At 47.7% G+C, this 21932-nt stretch overlaps 1 protein-coding gene across 5 annotated transcripts in view; it reads right to left on the reverse strand.

Annotated features, from left to right (window-relative positions):
• TACC1 (transforming acidic coiled-coil containing protein 1) overlaps window positions 1-21932 on the reverse strand; it is a 109171-nt gene that overhangs the window by 30421 nt on the left and 56818 nt on the right. For 3 of the 5 annotated variants that reach the window (XM_081890890.1, XM_081890887.1, XM_081890891.1), the window contains 5 exons: window positions 18983-20126; window positions 14068-14103; window positions 11496-11556; window positions 8537-8750; window positions 2369-2430 (listed from right to left, as the gene is read on the reverse strand). In XM_081890890.1, coding sequence (XP_081747016.1) covers window positions 2369-2430; window positions 8537-8750; window positions 11496-11556; window positions 14068-14103; window positions 18983-20109 — 1500 coding nt within the window. In that variant the 5' untranslated portion in view covers window positions 20110-20126. The remainder of the gene's footprint in view (window positions 1-2368; window positions 2431-8536; window positions 8751-11495; window positions 11557-14067; window positions 14104-18982; window positions 20127-21932) is intronic. The other 2 variants (XM_081890889.1, XM_081890888.1) reach the window with 2 other exon arrangements.

A 21932-nucleotide genomic window follows, 5' to 3' on the forward strand; every position in this document is an offset into this window, starting at 1 on the left:
GCACCAAGGAGCTGATACATCAACCATATAGGGCTGTATCTAACTCTACAATTTGAATTCTAAAATGAGGTTCAAGCCCTGTATGAGGAAACTGCCTATTCCTGCACTGCAGGGGGTGGACTAGATGATCCTCAGAGTCCCTTCCAACTGTACAATTCTTGAGTGTGGTCTTGTCCTTTGCCTCAGGCAGCAAAATGTCATAAGCTGGCCCTGCTGTTTGGGACCACCTAAACTCCCCATCTCTAAAAGAGGTTTGAGATATAATTAATACCCCCCCCCCCGGGAGATGTGTTACTATCTTATGCAACTTCTTTTGGTGCTTCCAGGGTAATTTCTGAAGCTGCTCTTTCACATTTCACACTTAACTTTTGTGTACTTTGCTCTCCACTCCACCCCAAAGTCCTGCACAAAAGCATCAACCTTAAAAAGGCAGCTGTCAACAAAATTAGCCAGGTGCGTGTACATTGCAAAATGTGTGCAACTGTATCCACTTGCATAATTCAACCTGCTACCTGAGGTGAGCTCCCCTGAACTCAATGTAGCTTACATCCAAGTAAGCACAGAATCCTAGAACCGTAGAGTTGAACCCCGAGGGTCATCTAGTCCAGCCCCCTGCAACGCAGGAATCTCAGCTAAAGCAGCCATGGCAGACGACCATGTATAGGATTACAGTGGTACCTTGGTTCTCAAATGTAATCCTTCCAGAAGTCTGTTTGACTTCAGGAATGTTCGAAAACCAAGGTGCAGCTTCTGATTGACGCAGACACCTTGGAAACAATAGCCGACAGCCGCATCGAATGTTTGGCTTCCGAAAAAAGTTCGCAAACCTGAACACTTACTTCCAAGTTTGCGGCATTCGGGTTCTGATTTGTTCATCAACTAAGCCGTTTGAGAACCAAGGTTCCACTGTACACTGTTATTCTGAGTTTCAGAATCCAAGAACTAATGTGATGGAAGTGTGTGGTGGGTGGGCAGTCCTTGGCTACGTCTCCCTTGGTACCTGCCTACATCTCCTTTGCGTTCTCTCCACAGAGGACTCCAGGGAAAGAAACATGATGTCAGTATCCCTGCTCTTGCCACTATACTACTTGCAAAGTAGGTTAAAAACAAAAGAAAACCTGAACATCACAGCCTCAGACTCTAATAAATTGAGCATGTTCATGCAACTTTTTGCACCATTCATTTTAAACACAATGACACACCTTTTGGTTGCAAAATTTGGAGAGAGGCTGCTGCAAAGTAAAAACCAGCCCTGATCCGTCCCAGAAGGAAGTGGCATGATTCATTTTAAATCTGCCCTTTTCTATCCCTTCTCTCCCCCTCCCCCCTATATGCTTACAATACCATAATGCCACTTTAAACAGCCACATCCTCCCCCAAAATTCTGGGAGCTGCAGCTGAGAGCTGTTGGGAGACCCCCATTCAACCAACCATTTAACAATCAATCATTCATCATAGGGAACTTTGGGAGTAGTAGCTCAGGGAGGGGAATGGGGGTTTCTAACAACTCTCAGCACCTTTAACAAACTGCAGCCCCCAAAATTCTTTGTGGAGGAAGCCACAAATGTTTAAAGTGGTGTCACAGCACTTTAAATGTATGGGGTGGGTGTTGCTGCCAAGAGGCCTTTATTCCAGCCAAGGGCTCTCTCAGCAGAGCTGCCAACAGAGGCCCTTGGAGACACAGCTCGTCTCCCACATCCCTTCGTAGCAAACTTTGAAGATAGCACCCATGTTCACATTCTGCACATGTGGGGCAGGGGCTTACAGCCCACATCCACAGCACGCAGAGGCTCTCTAGTTCAATCCTTGCATCTTCAGGTCACACTGGGACTGTCCCTGTGCGAGACCCTGGAGAGGCAAAACTGAGCTCCAGGGAGCAACGGCTGTGACTTTGCATAAGGAAGCTTCCTACACGCAATCCCAACAAAAACTGCCCGCCTCGTAGTACTGTAAGATTGAGGGAAGGGGAGAAGCTCCCCCCTCCACACACTGCAGTTCCCATGAAATCCCAACCCCCAACTAGTATTACATTTTTTAGAAACTGCAGGTGTAGCTACCAAGTGCCCTTTATAGCATCATGCATAGTTTGGCTCTAAGGCAAAGTCAGAGAAATCATGCATGCATGTACACCCACACAACAAAGAAGAAACCAGAGGTCCTTCCCAGGCAGGATTCACTAGCCAGCAATGCCACCTGTGGCTGTTCCGTGCTTCAGCAGAAACAACCCCACATATATTCAAAAGTAAGGGAGGGGTGAAAGAGCCCTTGCTGCAAGGCATTCAGGTGAAGAGCAAGATCCACGGCTTCTACGGGTGCAGCCACTGCATTTCTTTGCTCAATGGAGGGCAGAAACTGCTCTTGTGCTTACCAAGGGATCCCCAGGGTTGCCCCTCTCTGCCACCTTGCTCAACGATGTGTCCTTCTCAAAACCTAAAGCAGAAGAAAGAAGTGGGTCACACACTGGTTGCTGGAGTCTCAGTGGTGATGACTGGAAGAAGAAAGTGGAAGCCCTTTTCTCTGAGTCGAGACTCTCCTGCCCTCCCACCCAACCCCTATTTTTAAGACTATGGGATGCCAAAGTTGCACCTGGAAGATTTTCCCCCTGTGCTTCCTTGCATCGGCTCAGAGGAAGATAGCTCATCGCAGGTTCGGCTATTTGAGCATGCAGCTCAGTCTTATCTGCTCTGGCTGGCAGTGGCTCTCCAGGGCAGTGGTGGCTGGTGCCCGCTGTGACTGATGGGGGTGGAAAGCAGGGGGCCCAATTCTAGGGGGAACCAGAGCAGTCACCAAGGGCAGATCTACACTTGTCATTTATAACGTTAAAAATGTGTTATTAAAATGTGACACCAGAGGGCGCTGCACACCAGCAAGCCAAAAGCAGTGGGAAACTGCTATTAAGCAGTTTTCTACATTATTTTTCAATACGTTTAGGAGATCAGTGTAGATCCAGCCCAGATCCTAGGCAGGTGCCTTATATCCGGCCAGAATACTTGTCCATCCAGTCCACTGCTGTCTACTCTGATTGGCAGTGTCTCTTCAGGGTCCCAGGCAGAGAAGGCTCTTTCCTATCACCTAATCTACCTGTGCCTTCTTAAGTGGAGACTCCTGGGATTGAACCTGGAGCTTTCAGTATGGAAAGCATGTGCTCGCTCAGTGAGCTGGGGACCTCCCTGCTTCATCCCTGCACTTGATTCTTTTATTAGTTGGCAGCTCAACAACTGAGCGTCTATCTCATCTCGGTCAGATGTGAAACACTTGTGGAGATCCTGGATGACATGAAAGGACCAGCTGAGCTGTTAGATCTGGGATGATTTTCTGATGTTTTTCACAAATGACACTTGGGTGAAGTGGCTCAATGACCAAGGATGGGAAGGACAGACACCTTCTCCAGCTGGGCAATTTTGCAAAATGGACAACCTAGGAAACTGCCTAAAGAGATCCTGGGAGGCCACCTGAATGTCCCTGGCAATGCCAAGACCCTACAGAAGGGAAAGGGCTGGGATCCAACAGACCTTTTCTCTGGCAGTCACTGGGTGTGCACTGCACTGCCCATCCTTCACATTTTAGATGTTGAGAAGCGCTTCCTCACATTCTTCCTTCAGAATTACAGCCCCCCTTTTTGATGTACATCTGCTGTGTGTATAAAGCAAGAATGTGGCTGCTGGAAACATTTGGAAGTGCTTGCAGCATGCAAATCTAAGCCCCAGAGAACCAAGATTAGCTGTGCTATGCAAGCCTGCATGCAGCTTCCTGTAATGTGTGAAGCAGCCCTTCGGATCAATGTCAGAGGAGAGAAAGGTTGGGGGATGCTCGACAATGAGGAAGCCAAGAGTGCTGCATAATTGGTTACAATAAAATGCTTGGTCGGAATCCCAGATCAGTCATAAAGCCTGACCTTGAACCAAGCCATTCACCCTCTGCAGGTAACCTGAGACACCTCCATGTCAATGGGATGTGGTGCTCCAGATGTTGTGAGACTTCCTATCTCCATCTGCTGCAGCCAGCTGGGCCAATGGAGTTCAAGGTCTGAGTGGCTGGATGCCTCTGAATACCAGTCGCTGGGGAACAAGAGTAGGAAAGAGCATTTGCCCTCTTCTCCTGCTTGGGGTGGGCTTCTGCAAGAGGCATCTGGGTGGCATGTTGGGAATGGGATGCTGGACAGATCTAGCCAGGCTCTTCTTGTGCCTTTAGGATCTGAATAACACATGGATGTGCAGGGATGGGGGAAGGAAACAATCCATTGCTCTTGTGCAGCTCCATTCATTTCAATGAGGCATGCGCAGGAAAACTTCATTGCAGATCATAGCACATGTCGACTAGCAGAATAGAAAGGGGGGGGGGCTTGCTGCTTAGCATTTCTGCTTCAGATAGTAAGATTTTGTGTGAATTCCTCCACATGCAAAAACTAACATTGAAAAATTGCAGAAAATAAGAAGTGCCAGAATAGGGTGACTTAGTTTTTGTTCTTCTCTGTTCTCCCTTCCTTGTTGTTACTGCTTTGCAGGAAAAACAGCTGTCATTTTGCTCCACTCCATGAAATGGGGCATCACACCCTGTGGAGATTTGCATGTGGTTCTTAGCAGCAGCTGTTTTCTCTCCCCAGAATAACAAGAATTCAAGCATCATAATAGCCAAAGCTGATTGAAACAAGTTTCATGTGTTTTCTTCTATTCTTATCAGCTAGGCCAAAAAATGCCATCTCCAGTTGCCTCAGAATGCTCCTCAAGCCCCTTGGACTCAGCCATGGGGCTTTGGCCTTTGGGGATCTGCTAAAGCATTCAAGACTGTGTATTTGCAGGGAACCCTTTTCATACTGGCCTGGTTCACAAATAACGCTAAGCCATGGTTTGTTTAGCTGAAGTGAGGTTTGCGTGAATGTCTGAACCCAAAACAAAAAAATTCCTTCCAGTAGCACCTTAAAGACCAACTAGGTTAATTCTTGGTATGAGCTTTCGTGTGCATGCACACTTCTTCAGATACACACTGAACCCAGAATAGCAGACTAACTAGGGGTTGTTTTCTGACAACAAAATCAGGTTGTGAAGCCAAGGTCAGTTGTGGGCTTACAAACTGTGGCATGTTTTAACTATGATTTGGCATCATGATCATTATCTAGACTATTTCTATACTACTTAATATATAAAAATACCTCTAGGTGGTGTATAAGCAACTAAAATAGCAACAATAGATATAAAATGACACATAAACCATTATACAAATTAGTCTTACATATAGACAGATATCTATTTCTCCTCCTCCTGACACACCTGGCTCAACATGTCTCAGCCTCCTGGCTCCCACTGAGGGCCCAAACTCCCAAATCACCCCTGAGATCTCACAACAAAGAAGCTTCCTGGAACCCGCTGGCCGCACTTGAGTCTTTCCCATGAGGCTTGCTTGCTTTTATGGGCAGACACCGAGGATGATGGCGCCTCCTCAGGCCTCCCACAGCTGGAGGCCAGTCACCCAGTTCCAGGTAACAGCAGGTTTGACTGGGCAAGTGTCTCAGGGTGGCCAAAGGGTGGCTAATAGGCCACCACTCTCCCCCCCCCCCGCCAGCTCCTTCTCTGGCCTCTGGACTGCACATCTCTCCTCTCCCACACCCAACAACTTTGCTTAACCAAGGGTTGCTTTGGAACTCACCAAGCTATAGGGGATGGGGCTGGAGCCGCAGAACCAAGCTGTGGCTTGTTTGCTCATTTGCAAGACAAGCTATATGGGCCTGAGATCTCCTTTTCAAATACCCTACCAAATGGTGCTTCCCCTCCTACACACTGACTTGGATTCATAAGAAACAGGAAGCCAAACTGTGGCTTAATGTGAACAAGCTGGTGCATGGGGTGAAATTTGCAGCTGACTTGCTCTGCAACCAGGAGCTATGCCATGGTTTTGCTCTGCGTTTTATGCAAACCGAAGCTTGTGGTTTGTCTCACTCAGGACATACTATGAACCCAAGAACCAACCTTGGCTATAGCTTGTGGGTCGTATTTTTGCTTAGTGGGCCATGTGAACTGAGGCTTATGGTTTGTCTCACGCCAAACAAACTGCAGCCAAATTTTGTCCTGGGTTATCACTCATAGTTTGTTTCAAGCAAGCCAACCCACAAGCTAACAAGAGTTTTTTCAAAGCATTAATTCTATCCTGCAACAACAACAAAAGATCCCTCCGCCTTGGAACACACTTTTAAAAGAAAAGCCTGACTGGCTCTTCAGATTCCTTTTAATGGAATAACATTTTAAAGAAATGCCTGAAGGAACTGATATTATAGTTTGAAATCTTGTTTATTCTGCTATATTTTACTCCAAGAAGACCCATTTATCCTAAATAGAACCCAATAAGGCAGACATGTATGTACAATATATATATATTTTAATGTGATCACATTGAGATCCCAAGATGAATTTTTGCAAGTAACTCTTAGAAATATGGTGTAATCCAGTGTTTCCCAACCTTGTGCCTCCAGCTGTTTTTGAACTACAATTCCCATCATCCCTGACCACTGGTCTTGCTAGCTAGGGATGATGGGAGTTGTAGGCCAAAAACATCTGGAGGCACAAGGTTGGGAAACACTGGTGTAATCAATACATTACTTAGGAAATTTTTAATCATATTAATTTTTAATGACTTTTTAAATTTTGAAACTTAAATTTAGAATTCAAAGCAAGCCCATCGTGTGACATATCATATTAAAGCCCATGAAGATCTGAAGAGATTAGTATTTTTAGTTTTGAATATCACAATTCTGGGCTGAGCTTTAAAGGTTTTTATGTAGCATGGCAAGGCCAAAATTGTCCATTTTTTGAAATTCCCTCATAACTAAAAACAGGATGAGATAAAAAATTAAAAACTGAGACCTGGGACCTTCTCTTAGACTACTTTTAGGAAACTGAAACTGAAAGCAGTATGAAATGGTAAGATAAAAGGCATTTGATCACTTGACATGGAATGATCCAGCACTTAGTTCAGGGGTGGAGAACCTGGTGGGTCAGATCTTTCTCTCTCTTTGCTGCACATGTCAACTTTGGCAGCTGGGCAGGGCCATCTACCTGCCAATCATCTGAGAACACCATGAGGTCATATGTCAACTGGCCTGCAGGCAGGGGTCTGCTTTGCCAGTGCACTCCTCGCTGGATTGAATTCTAGGCTCATAGCTGATAAGCACAGACTTCAGTACTTCTGCTTCGGAAATGCTGAACATGTTCCTGTAACTGCTTACACTGTTGTCAAATGCAGAGATAAGTAAGGCTCCAGGCTTTGTTCCTTCTCTTGCCACCCACCAAAAAGAGACATTTAGAGCTTTTTCTAATACTTTTGAGATATAAAATCTGGCAAAGCATGGAATGAGGATGGTTCTGTAGTTAATGAAAGAGAGTCTACAAGGTGAGGAAGTTTCAATAGTTTTAAATCAGTAGATCACAAAAAGCTTTAATTAATTAATTAATTAATTAATCGGACTAGATAAATTTTAATCAGAGTTAAAGGTTCCCCTCTTCAGTTTTCTTTTTCTAGTAGGCCATTTTGGTTTTGCTACATAGCCCTACCAGAAAATTAATGTGGAAAACATAAAAGATGTCCAGCCACCTAATAATTAAACAGTACACTGGCTTAGGGACAAACTTGGTGCTACTCCAGTTGCAGGGTCAGCAACCATGTCTGGGTGTTTAAAAGGGGAAGCGCTCAGGGGCACAGCATCTGCACTGAATGCCAAAGGTCTCGGTTTGGATTCCCAGCATCCCCAGGCAGGGCTGGGAGGGACCCTTGCCTGGGACCCTGGAAGGCCACTACCAGTCAGGGCACACGATACTGGGTTAAATGAACCAACGGTCACTGGAAGAAGGCCTCTTCCTCTGTCCTAAAGTTTAATACCAATACATGTGGGAGCCCCTCTTGTTCACTGAGAGCGCAGCACCCAGAGAGGAGAAAGTCTTCTCTCCCCAGCTGTAATTTCGACACCTCCCTTCACTGCAATTGGCCTTAGAAGAAAAGGTTCTCCTGGTGTGAACAGGCACTTTCATGATAAAGCGAAGTTCACTGGGGGTAGGAGATTTACACCAAGAGTGCAAAATTAGCAATGGGGGTGGTGGTGGTGAGTGAATGCATGGCCATGAAATTAGATGTCTGCTTCCCAATCTCAAAAAGACACCTTTACATGGGCTTTGGTGATAAGCACATTAAGTGAAACTTAACTGGAATTAAGGCTACAATCCTAAACACGTTTGCTAGGGACTGAGCGTTCCATCAAATGGAGCAGGGCTTACATCCGAGTGAACACACAGAAGACAGTTTCTTTCAAAATGGCAGGTGCCCATTTGACCCAAAATCCATTTATCAGCTGACAGTCTTCTCAAGAAACACACACACGTTCCCCAAGTGCCGCTTCTTCCCTTGGAGCCTTCCAGGTGTTGGCAACTGCAATTCCCATCAGAATAGCCAGCACTGTTGGGAGCTGTAGTCCCAAATACCTGGAGGGCATAGGATGGGGAGGTTAAAGGTTAAGACAAGGGAGCGTGAAACAGAGAGGGAGAGACTTTCGTACCTTCTCCTGGGGATGAAAACGTATGATTTATGGCAGACGCAGGAACATTGGAACACTCAAAGTACTCCAGGTCTTCCTCTGGCTCACCTTTCGCCTCCAAGTCCGCTGCCTTTTGACTGGAGGATGTGCATGCCAGTTTCTCTTCGTCAGTGGCATGCCCATCTCGCTTGGAAAGGTCTGGGATTTTGGAGGCGAGCACGGCTTCCTCGTTGTCCTGCACAAGCAAGGAGACAGTTAAACAGGGATCAGCCCGTTGCCCAGGACTTGGATAACATTAATGGGGGGGGGGGAGGAATCCGGAAGTGCCCAGGGACAGCTGTCTGTGCCTTCCATTCCACTTCTTCTCACTTTCCAGCTTCTTAAAACATTGAATTGATTCTATATTTATTGTCAGCCACCAAAATGGTTCTTGCAAGAAAATGAAAATATTTAGGGGGGTTGAATAAGGATATCTGGTAGAGTCAAATCTGGTCCATAGCTAATACACTGAAAAGCAAACTTGAAAATTAAGGTACACCAGAGGACACCCCTCTAAAAAAGATTCATTCTTGATACGGTACATGGCAAAATGTATTTCATAGATTAATGATGATTGAAATGTTCAAATATGCTTCTATTTGGAATTTTTAGTAACCTTTTAAAGTGAGAATATCACAAGATCTCAAAGACAATATCCTGATATTTTTAAATAAATCATTTTTTTAAAAAATGCTACTTTTCAATGCCAGTAATAATGGGGGGGAATGAGGGGGGGAATGAGAAGGAAACAACTCAGATTTGTGCTTTGTATGAGCATGTTTATTTTTAGTTGTCATTCGTTCCCCCCACCCCCCGGTTCTTGTGTGCAACTGAGGTGTATATTCTTGTTTAAATAAACAAATAAATATTTTGATTATTATTCTTTTTAAAAAAAGCTTCTGGGAAAAGAGTTAATTTAGCCTGCAGCTCTTGTCTTCCTAACAGGCAGGCAGTCGGATGCCTCCGTGGGAAGGGCCGTGGTGCAGCTCATGCTGTATCTCAAACAAGGCTCAGGTTCTTCCTGTTCAGGCTGGCGGGGGGGGGGGGACCCTCTCTGGAAGACTGGAGACCTCCTGCCAGTGCTGGAGCTGATAGGTAGCCTATTCTGGCACAAGGCGGCTCCCACTGCAGAGAATACCAATGGTCTGACTCAACCTATATTCCAGGGTCTGCTTTAGGTTCTTAAGATGCCCTCAGTGTGGACCGTTCCCTGAGTGGATTCCCCTCTTTGCCATTTGATATTGGACCGTCTAGAGGGGTTGGGAGCTGGGGGCACTGTTATACAGTGGTTCCGCTCCTTCCTCCTGGGCCGTGTTCAGAAAGTGGTGGTGGAGGATGAGTGTTCAGACCCCTGGGCTCTCACTTGTGGGGTGCCTCAGGGTTCCATCCTCTCTCCCATGCTTTTTAACATCTATATGAAGCCGCTGGGAGAAATCATCAGGGGGTTTGGACTGGGTGTCCATCAATATGCAGATGATACCCAGCTCTACCTCTCTTTCAAATCAGAACCAGTGAAGGCGGTGAAGGTCCTGTGTGAGTGCCTGGAGGCGGTTGGAGGATGGGTGGCGGCTAATGGATTGAGGCTGAATCCTGACAAGACAGAAGTACTGTTTTTGGGGGACAGGGGGCGGGCAGGTGTGGAGGACTCCCTGGTCCTGAATAGGGTAACTGTGCCCCTTAAGGACCAGGTGCGTAGCCTGGGAGTCATTTTGGACTCACAGCTGTCCATGGAGGCGCAGGTCAATTCTGTATCCAGGGCAGCTGTCTACCAACTCCACCTGGTACGCAGGCTGAGACCCTACCTGCCCGCGGACTGTCTCGCCAGAGTGGTGCAGGCTCTAGTTATCTCCCGCTTGGACTACTGCAATGCGCTCTACGTGGGGCTACCTTTGAAGGTGACTCGGAAACTACAGCTAATCCAGAATGCGGCAGCTAGACTGGTGACTGGGGGCGGCCGCCGAGACCACATAACACCGGTCTTGAAAGACCTACATTGGCTCCCAGTACGTTTTCGAGCACAATTCAAAGTGTTGGTGTTGACCTTTAAAGCCCTAACCGGCCTCGGCCCAGTATACCTGAAGGAGCGTCTCCACCCCCATCGTTCTGCCCGGACGCTGAGGTCCAGTGCCGAGGGCCTTCTGGCGGTTCCCTCATTGCGAGAAGCAAAGCTACAGGGAACCAGGCAGAGGGCCTTTTCGGTAGTGGCGCCCGCCCTGTGGAACGCCCTCCCATCAGATGTCAAAACGATAAACAACTACCTGACATTCAGAAGACATCTTAAGGCAGCCCTGTTCAGGGAAGTTTTTAATGTATGATATTTTAGTGTTTTCTGGTTTCTATGGAAGCCGCCCAGAGTGGCTGGGGAAACCCAGCCAGATGGGCAGGGTACAAATTATTATTATTATTATTATTATTATTATTATTATTATTATTATTATTTGCCCTCTTCCCCTGTGCCCCATCGGCTCCACTGCCCTGCAGGAAAGAGCAAGGCAAGCAAAAACTGCCATTCCTTCTTCTTCCCTCGTCTCCTTTTGGACAGTAGGAAGAGGGCAGATAGAGGCAGGAACAGCACAGAGTAATTCTGAGGGACGTGGGCCCAGGCAGAGTCCCAAGGATGCCAACTCTGGAAGGTGCACCTGTCCCCGGCTGCTAGTGCAAGGAACCCTTCTCCAAATCCAAAGCTCTTCCACATGGATTACTTCTTAAGAAAAGCCTTGCTGGATCCAGCCAGTGGCCCATTGAATGCAGCCTCCTGCTCTCACGTCCCCCCCAGTAGATGCCTAAGGGAAGCCTGCAAGCAGGACCTGAGCGCCACGGCTCTCCCCCGACCCCCCCAGAGGTGCACAGCCTCTGACAGTGGAGGGAGACTATAGCCATCGTGTGGGCCTTCTCTCCTGTGAATGTGGGGAGCAAGTGGCAGTTCTTGGCTACCCCATACCTGGGAGCAGACATCGAGAACCAGGGACGGTGCTTCGTATTTCTTCACCTTGCAGCCACTCCTGCAGAGAGAAAGGGAGGATGGGGTCAGCGTTGGACTTTCTGTTATTGGGTGTGGGGTAGAGAGCTGAGGAGTCAGGGAGGGAGGCAAGTAGGCAGGACCAGATGCCAGGACCAGAATTGGCACCCACGTTGTTGGCATAGCAGATCTCAGCCCTGAGCAGGGAAGGCCATGTCCTTTCTTAAAGCAGGAGATGGGGAGAGAAGAAGGGAGAGACCAACACAACGGCTACTGTGCTCAAAAGACCATGGACTCTGAAACAGCCAACACTTAAAAGCCGTTTTGCACGAGGGCAAACACAGGTCTGCTGCCAACTCAGCCAATCCTGGATATTAAGCAGCCGGGTCAGTTTATCCAGCTGGGGAAAGGGTGACGATTCAGCGGCACAGTACTTGTTAAATGCAGGAAGGCCCTGGGTTCAACCCGCAGCACCTCCAGGTAGGGTGGGATAGAGTCCTTCCTGAATACCTGCAGATCTGCTGACAGTCAGAGAAGATAATACTGAGCTAGACTGATCCATTATCTGATTTGATACGAGGCACCTTCCTACGCTGCTACTGGTGTCTTGCTAAAGCATCTCAGAAGTTAACTTTGCCTCTTGTAATGACTTTGGCTCAACAATGTTTGAAACTGAAATCATAGCACCACAGAATTGTACAGCTGGAAGGGACTGCAAGGATCATCTAGTCCAAGTGGACTAACACTTTCCAGGAGAAGCAGAGGAACAATACCATGGATGTGGCGGCATCTACAGATTTTCTTTCTTGCTGTGGACTTGGAAGAGGAAGCCAAGTGATGCCACTGCGGGAAAGGGCACAAGAGGAAAGCACAGTGGAACAAAAAGCTTTCCCCAGGAGCAGGAGAGCTGCTTCTGCCTGCGAAGCCCTGTGCAAATCATGATGCCCCATTCAGATGTAATGGGCACAGCACCTCTTGCCAGGGGAGGCGAGAGTAGGCAGAGTGCGCCAGCAGGTAGCTCATTCACAGAAACACCATGATAAGCCAGGAAGCCTGACTTATGCCAGAGGCTGGGCAGATTTCATTCTGCTTTTCATGCAGAACTGGCCTCCCAAAGCAGCTCAGGTCCATAAAGAACTGAACACAGTGCTAGGAACCCACCAATGAAGCTGGACAGCAAGAGCCCCCTCTTGCCACAGCTGCCATCCACTTGCTGCCTCTGACCACGGAGGCGTCATGCAGTAAGACCCACCCCATAGGCATCTAATCCCCCTTTCTAAGCTGCTAGCCCTCGCAGTCATCTTGCCACAGCAACATGAAGGAAGACTTGACTTTGGTTTGCCCTGAAACTGCCCATCCATCCAATGTGATGGGGAAAATCTCCATCAGGATTTGATAGAGGATCTATGCCTTGGCCTTATACCAGGAGTGGGGAAACTCAGGCCCAGGAGCCCAGTGTGGCCTCTGTAGCCCTTGGGACTCTCTCCAGGCCATGCCCCTCCCTGTAGACCACACCCCTCTCTGGCAAAGGTGTCCCGGAGCGGCAGCGATGCCTCTTGCGTCCCAGCTGTGTGTGGAAACTGGTCCTATAAACAAAGATCAACATGGCAGTCCTTCCTCTGCCCACTTCTGCCTTGATCCCTGCCTACTGCTAGCAGGTGGCCCCCAGAACGTTGCCCAGAAGAGAAGGTGGCCCTTGGGATGAAGAAGGTTCCCCAAGTGCTGCCTCAGGCTCTCCTTTTTCCTAAAGCAAGAAAAGGCGCCTATTGCAGCCTCTCTTCAGATGGCAGGGCGGATAACTGGTGTCACTCCCTACGCTCAAAACAAAAAAATTTCCTTCCAGTAGCACCTTAAAGACCAACTAAGTTAGTTCTTGGTATGAGCTTTCGTGTGCATGCACACTTCTTCAGGTATTTTTGTTTTGACTATGGCAGACCAACACGGCTACCTATCTGTAACTCCCTACGCTGTTGGCCATGACACCTGGGACTTGAGGACCACATCCTCCCCACTCTGTTCTGGGGAAACTTTTACCGTGCCTAGTTCTGTAGGTTTTCCATTTCTGCAATGTGGAAGATAAGGGCTAGCTGAAGCTCCCCACTAGAGACTGTGAAGGGCCATGATCTCTGAAACTATGTGGCTTTTTTACTGAAGACCCAGACATTTGTTTCTGAACAAAGGTGGGCTAACCAAAAACGAATTCTTGGCTTTGGAATGAAAGAAGAGCCATAATGTTTTGGGGGGAGTGAGTGGGGGGGGGCACACAGCAAACACACAGAATTTGTTATGCCTTGGAAACCCATAGAAAGCAAGCGTGCCACAACAGCCAGCCCAGCCATCTCCCTGGCCTCATTCTGCTGCAAAGCTAAGCTGGCAGGTGAAATTATGGTCTTCTAAGAGGAGGCTGGAGAGAAGATACAGACAAAAATCTCAGAATAAATAGGCGAGGAAGCTGCATGCAGTGAAGAGAGAGAGGGGGAGGGAGAGAAAAGATCAACAAAAACACCAAAACCCAAAGAGGAACACAAGAAAAAGAAAGGAAATGAGTACTTACAACAGAAAACAGAGAAATTTCACTTGTTCTGTAGTCCTGAAGCACCAAAAATGAACAGACAAGAAAGAAAGGTAGAGAGATGGAGGGAGAGGAAAAAGAAAAAGAACATGTAAAAGACCCAGGGTGTGTGTGTGTGTGTGTGTTCAGTATATATATATATTCTCCCTGGATAAATAGAGAAGTCATACTATGAGTGGAAAGTCTATGCGAAGAAGAGATGTAAAACTTCAAATGTTTGCTGCTGGTGTGCAGAAACCTTACAAATGAGTGCATAACTCAGAGCCAGGGCTATGTGAGCCCCCTGTTGATGTAAGGCTGGAGATGCTACACGGGGGAATAGAATTTAGCCTCCTGAGAATCAGGTTTCTAGCCCTCATGGCTATGAAAATATGCCTCAGTACGTGTGGACATAGAATCACAGAGGCAAAAGAGACTTCAGAGGTCATCCAGCCCAGTCCCTTGCCTATCAGGGAAGCAGCAGCCCTGAATTTTCTGCACTGGCAACCCCCACTGCCATTTCAGAAGCCGGAAGAGTATTAGCTCCATGTGGCGCCTGCTCCTCAGTATGACTAGAAGAACAAAAAGAAATTGCACAAAAGAGCAGTAAAACGAGACAAAACAAAAACTGCAGAACTGTGCAATGGAGGGGAAACTGCAAAGTTGTAAATTCAGTTTTGAGGGGGAAGAGCCAGGATTACCAGGCACAGGTTTCTTGCATTTTTAGCATAGTGTAGACCTAGCACTACTCAAAGCCAACTGCAGCTAGAGTTGACCTTTAGGACAAAGTTCTAGTTTGATCTAACAGCTCAGTTCTTGCAAACTTGTCATACCAATACAGTGGTACCTCGGGTTACATATGCTTCAGGTTACATACGCTTCAGGTTACAGACTCTGCTAACCCAGAAATAATACCTCGGGTTAAGAACTTTGCTTCAGGATGAGAACAGAAATCATGCTCCGGCGGCGCAGCGGCAGCAGGAGGCCCCATTAGCTAAAGTGGTGCTTCAGGTTAAGAACAGTTTCAGGTTAAGAACGGACCTCCAGAACGAAGTAAGTACGTAACTAGAGGTACCACTGTATTTGTTAATTTGCATAGGCTATGAACAGCTGCTTAACATCTATGACAACTATCCTCTCCCTACAGTACATCCCAGTTCCTGAAATGCACTGAACTTCTACACAATACTGTGCATTGCCAACCACGCTACTAGGGCTGGAACAATACAGACCACCTTCCAACATAGCAAAACTCTTACGTTTTAGTTCCAGGTGGAGCCCTTCTAGGAGCCATATGTTACGAGGTTGTGATGCTTGCATATGCCCAAGCATCTTTTGCTTCATGTATATAGGGGGAGGGGCGTGTTTGCACACAATGCAAAGGCAAAAATACTTGCGCATGAGCTTTTCTGCAGATGCAGAGCCTCTCTGGGGCTGTTTGGCTCCTCCTTTCACCTGTGTAGCAAAACAAGCCAGGACCCAACTCACAGCCATAGTCTCCTGTTGAATGAAAACCTGGAAACCACGGTTTCAAATGAAGACAAGATATGAAGCCAGTATCAAACCATGGCTTGTGTTTAATCCATTAACCAAAATTTCCAGGTTTACATGTAGCAGGAAGCTATAGTTGTGAGCTGCATCCTGGCTTGTTTTGCTACTCACCTGAAAGAAGCAGTGAAGTGGCTGCAAAGGAAACCCTTTTCTAGCACAGACCACTTGTGCACTAACTTTTTGAAGCCAGAATTGTCTGTTTGGCATTGTGGGCATACACAGCTGCTGTGTGCTTGCAGGGGAGCCTCAACCCACCAAGGATTCCCATCAGGTATACATGCGCTCTCTTGGATGCAGAAGCACTTCACACACAGAAATCTCGTCAGGGCTGAAACTGCTTTGGAGCTCACCCCTTTGCTAGTCCCTGCTGAACCCAGGTGTGTTACAGGAGAAGAAGATGCAGCAAGACACAAGCACTACCACAACCTCCCCAAGGCCTTGGGTCTGCTTGCTCCCAGGGGCCTGTGGCTATTCCGGCCGGCACCAGCGCCCTTGGAACCCTGGCTCCCGAGACTGCATGGAAGCTGTAAATAACAAACGGCTGGGAGGGCCCCAAGGAGAAAAGGATTCGTTTCCTGCACAATAAGCGTTTGTGCTTCGCAGGCAGAATCAGATTTTCCCACCTCCAAAGTCACCAGCTTTCTGATCGTTTCATATTCCAGCTAGGGCTGGCTCGGGGCCTGAGGGGGGAGTGCTTTCCCCTCGCCTCCCAGGGAAGGTGGCCATTTAAGCAGAGGCTGAGGGGGCCATCGCAGAATTAGGGAACCTCTGTCCTGTGGGAGGGGCTCTATTCTGCTTTGGCTGCATGACAGTTCCCATGCTGATGAGCTGGGGTTAAATCCTGCTCCATTGGCTGCACGCCCCAGTTCCCCTGCTGGGAGCAGGCATGTGCAGGCAAAAGCAGTGTGGGGTTGTCTGAAAGCAACAAGCCCAGTGTTTCTGGAGGTTTAAAGTGCAGCAGGGGACTGCTGGCAAAAGGGCTTTCAGAATCTACCCTGCGCTTTGAAATCCTGGCACATCCAGACTTCAAAGCCCCACATCACCTAACCTTCATCCTGACATCCAGTGATTATTCAGCCTGGCAGGTGCAGAGATGACCCTGCTCCACAGCACCCTGAAGAGACAGGAATCTTTTGCTTCTCTTAAAAAAGAACTTTCCTAATTTTCAGTGCTGGAATCTAAAAACCTACATTTGCTGCAGGGACCCAGAACCCTGGAAACAAATGTGGAAAACCTATTGCTGGATCCTACCACAGCAGGTGGGGGGGGGCTGTATTCTCCACAGAGGAAGTTCGTGAGGTACACCATATATAGAAAACTAACATGTCAGGATGAAGTTACAGATAGGTAGCCGTGTTGGTCAAAATGTCAGGATGAAGAAAAGGCTAAAACCATTCCCCTTGGCATACAGTGGTATCTCGGGTTAAGTACTTAATTCGTTCTGGAGGTCCGTTCTTAACCTGAAACTGTTCTTAACCTGAAGCACCACTTCATTAGGAGGCTAATGGGGCCTCCTGCTGCTGTGGCGCTGCCGGAGCACGATTTCTGTTCTCAACCTGAAGCAAAGTTCTTAACCTGAAGCACTATTTCTGGGTTAGCGGAGTCTGTAACCTGAAGCGTACGTAACCTGAGGTACCACTATACTAGGTTTCTGTGTGCAAGGAGCTTTAATATTTAAATTGCAATACACATACGATCTCTCTTAGGATGGAGCATTCAATCAGGCAATTCCCACACTTGCATTCCATTTTTCAGGGCTGGAGAGCCTTTCTCACTGGCAGGCAGAAAAATGGGTGCAAATTTTACCTCTGTCCAATAGGCTAGTTTCTACACAAGGCTTTTAATCCTCCCTCCATCCAAGCAAGAGACCTTATCAGAGTTCAAGGACATATTCCAGCCAGGCAAAAGCAATCAAGGAGGACGTGAAGCAAGGCCGGGTGTGTGTGTGGCAGCATCCCAAGGGCTTGGAGGACTGCATTCATCCCCCAGGCCAGAGATTCCCACCCCTGCTGAAGCTGTTGTGGTTGCTGTTAATTCAATGTTTATACTGCCCTTTATCCAAAGATCTTAGGGCAGTTTACAACATTAAGAAGATAATTTACGCAGCATAATAATAAAAACATAATACACAGCATAAAAAAGAAACAGTCATAACAACAGTCCCCCTTCACCCCACATTGAACAGGCCATAGGTTATTTAATGGCCCAATGCTTGGGTGGTAGTGTTTGGGAACAATGAGCTGTTTCTCTCGTGGCCCCTCTGCACCCCCACGTCTTGCTAGAATCCCTGCAAATACAGAGCTTGGCGACTACTGCCCTGGGCCCACGGGACACCCTTGCATCCTCCATCCTTATGCTCCTAGAGCAGCTAGACAACAGACACTGCCCTCTATCCAGCTGCAAATATTTATTCAGGCCAGGGAACCGGGCAGCCCATGAGCTTCTGGGACTTTTTCACAGCAAAACTCCATACCTGGAAGAGTTCAGAGTGAGAGAAAAACAGTCACCACACTGCTCCCTGCACCCCAGAGGGAAAAATGAAGAATCCCAGTAGAAATTGTGTTGAGAGCAAGGGGGCAGGGGAAGCTCAGGGCAGCCCCGCAGGCCTCCTCTTCTCTCTGCTGTCAACTGGGGCAGCCATTCTGCCAGGCTGCCTCAGGGGGAGGCTCATTGCACCAGGTGCCTCCTCCCCCTGAACTGGGCCAGCCATTCCTTATCAGAGCAACAGTCAAGAATTGGGGCTTGAGGCTGTTTTTTCCCTCTTCCCTCCCTGCCCATTTCCCCTTGTGTGTCTTTTTCATGGGGTTGTGAGTCTGCAGGTGGGGACTGTCCTATTTCAATTGTATGTAAGCCACTCCAGGAGCCTTTTTGGCTGAAGAGCAGGTGCAAATACTCTCAATAAATAAGTAATAACTACCCCCAGATATTAACAGACTCCACCAACCCCATTTGTTGGGTTACATCCAATCTTAGTCATACTCAGTCACTGAAATGAATAGACAATATAAACTAAGTCCTTTAACTGCAATGGCTCTACTCTGAGTACCTGGCACAACCCACAGTAACAAAAAACATATTGAGGGACCAGATGCCTGGGTGGGTGGGTAATATGCAGCACCCTTGGGGTGCTGGGTTGGCCAGAGGGGAAGAAACTTCCCCAGCCCAGCCCAGCCCTGGACCATTGTGCTTTTATTTTTTGCTGCCTCCACCAGAATCAGGGGATTCTAGCAGGGTGAAGAAATTTCCTTGGGGTGCTAGATGAGGTGCATTGGTGGGTCTAGAAAACGCTCGGCCCTGCCCAGAGCCTTGTAAACTATGGGGCTTCTGTGCTACCCTGCAGCAAAGCCAATCCCCGCCCCTCACTCACATTATCAGCCGGGACTTGGGCTTCTTTGGAGAGGCCAAACCGCTCTGCAGCTCTTCACCCTCGCAGGCCTCCAAGGTCTGCAGCTCCAATATCTCATTGAGACTGTTCTCCGCAGAGGGGCAGGAGTCGGCTCCTGGGCCAGCCAAGGTCTGGGTGGGCTTGAAAGGATCAGGTGCATCAAGGTTGTAGGAATCTCTCGGAAGGACTGGCGAGCTCTGCAAGCCCACACTCCCTGCAAGGGGGTTACAACTAGGTCCATCCCAATGGATGGCATCCACCTGGTGGGAGAGCTTGGGGAGGGGCACCTCGGGTGGATCTGCAGCAAGGGCTTTCTCTGCCCCCTCAGTGCCCACAGTGGGTCGGTTGGCACCAGCTCTTTGCTTCTTAGGAGACAGTTTGCTGGCTGGCTTCCTTCCGGCTTTCCTTGGCAAGGCTTTCTTCGACTCTGCACTTTCCACACCATCGGCAAAATCAAATTCAAGCTTCACAGCCCGGCCCTGCGACTCACCAGCAATTCCCAGTCCCAGCACCTTGGGGTCACTGTGTGGAAGAGCAAAGCCTGGCTGGGATGCCGGGGGGGAGTTCTGGAGCTTGGAGCCCCCAATCACAAAGGGGTTGGTGTTCTCGTTGTACTCCTCTGGGTCAAAGCGGTAGGAGGCTTTGGGGATGGGGCAGCTCTCTGCGGCCGTTTCGGTCTCAGGGTTCTCTCCTCCCATCTTCTTCAGGAGGGCAGCTGGTCTTGCCCTGGGGAGTTTACTCTTGCTGATCACAGGTGTCTCACCAACTCCTTTGGCTTCCGAAATCCCTTCAATGGGTGCTACTCCACATCCCCAAGACGTCCCCTGTTGTTCTTCCTGAGTTGCTGCGGGCACAGCACTTGCTGAAGCTAGGTCTGGATCTGACCTCTCTGGGGCAGCACTTTCTTCCACAATTTGCTGCTCCGTGGGCGGCTCTGGCCTTGGTGCAGATGGGGTCATGGATGGACCTACGCCAATCCCAATATTGCTTTCTGCCGTGAACACCTCATTGGCGTGTGGGACTGCAGGCTTTGCTTTCCATTCATTCTCTGCTGAAGCTGAGCCTTTTAGGTGCACATTCTCCTCCAAAATGTCAGCCACAAATGGCATGTCATCTTCAAGTGATTCTAGGGAAAGAGAGTGAGGGGGCAAGACAATAAAGAATATGGCTCATAAATAAAGATTTCTCCCCAGCAAACCCTGGTGGTGGATAGCATTCTTCTTCCTTCTTTTTACCCTCTTTCCTTTAAAAAATGAAAGTGTTTGCTCCTTGGGGCAGGGGACTATTATCTTGTTATTCCTCTACAGAAGTGCCATGTACATGGATATCAACACTATATAAAATGTTTTAAAACTGTAAATGACTGTATATTGGGTAGCTGGGGCCACCCACATACAATTAGGCCAAAATTCACAAGTTGCCCACCTGTAGGTTAAAGTTTTGGGCAACTTTTGGGCAGGGGCGGGGGGAGAGACTAACCAAGGACATGATAAAGAGATTATGACATGACAAACAGTGTGGAGGTGATGGATAGAGATAAGTTTTTCTTTTAACCTATCAAGAAGGAGGCTAGATCAGAAGCATTCTCCTTAACATGCAAAGCAAGGGACAATAGATAGATAGATATAGATAGATAGATAGATAGATAGATAGATAGATAGATAGATAGATGATAGATAGATAGATAGATGATAGATAGATAGATAATTACACAAGTCCACAGGAGTTCGATCAATTTTCAAAATAAATCAACATTTGCAGAATGTTGTAGTATGTTCTGTAGTATGTAGAATGTTGAGTAAATTCCCATCATTTACTCATAGGGGAGCTGCAGAATTTGCAACCAGCAACTCCCCTCAAGCTATTTGCCTGTGTCATTACTTAACAAGGTTGCAGCAAGGCGGAAATCAAAGTGCCTAAGCCTACTTAGGGAATTTATTTAGCTTCATTGATTATGAACCCCAGAATCTGTGATCCCCTTGAAACTGGTGCCAATTTTTTGAAGTCATTTTGCAGCAAAACCCCCATGTTTTGCAGCACCCTCAAACGGACTAATTGATACATCAAACAAGGGTTCGTAGTTAACACCCCCAAACCCCACGTTGTCTAATTCACTCCAAACCAGCACCAAACTTTGGCAAAGGTTTTGCAGTGTTTTGCAGCGAAAACCCTGCATTTTGCATCACCCTACAAATGAAGCAATAGACCCTCAAACCCGGGGGCCACAGGGTCGCCCAAAAGCCCAATGTTGTCCAATTCACTCCAAACCAGCGTGGTTCCAGTTTGCGGTGATTCAGATGATGTTGGGGTTTTGGTTGACCTCCAGGTTTGATGTTCTATTGCTCTGTTTGTGGGGCGCTGCAAATCGCAGGGTTTTCACTGAAAAAACGACTGCAAAACTTTGGCACCAATTTTGAAGGGATCTCAGATTTTCGGATTTACGTATAGTTAATGAAGCTAACTTATTGAATGGCACAGCAAAAAGGAGCAGCCAGGTGGCTTCATGTGTTTGTTGAAAAAATGTTTGCACACCCACCAGCACTGCTACCTCCAAGGCATCTTACAAAAATGATTTCAAAACAACCACCTCATCATCAAGGGTTGTACCCAAAGCTAGTTCTACATCAGAGTAGACCCACTGAAATTAATAGACCTGGCGAACCTAGGCCCATTAATTTAAAAGAGTCAATGCTGAGGAGAAATCAGTTGGAGATGACTGTAAATATCAAACAATTAAAACAACAGGACACTCAGAGGCACAAAATTGAAGCAGCACAATCCATAGAATTCAACACGGCTTGAGAACTATTACCTATTTATACGGCCTTATCCATGTACATGGCTCTTTTCAAAGGAATGAGAGGAAGGGTCCTCACCCCAAGCAGCTTAAAATCTAGAACTAGATTCCCCAACTAGTTCCCAAGATTGTCTG

The sequence above is a fragment of the Podarcis melisellensis genome (assembly GCF_964234715.1).
Source record: "Podarcis melisellensis genome assembly, chromosome: 15".
Lineage (NCBI taxonomy): Eukaryota > Metazoa > Chordata > Lepidosauria > Squamata > Lacertidae > Podarcis > Podarcis melisellensis.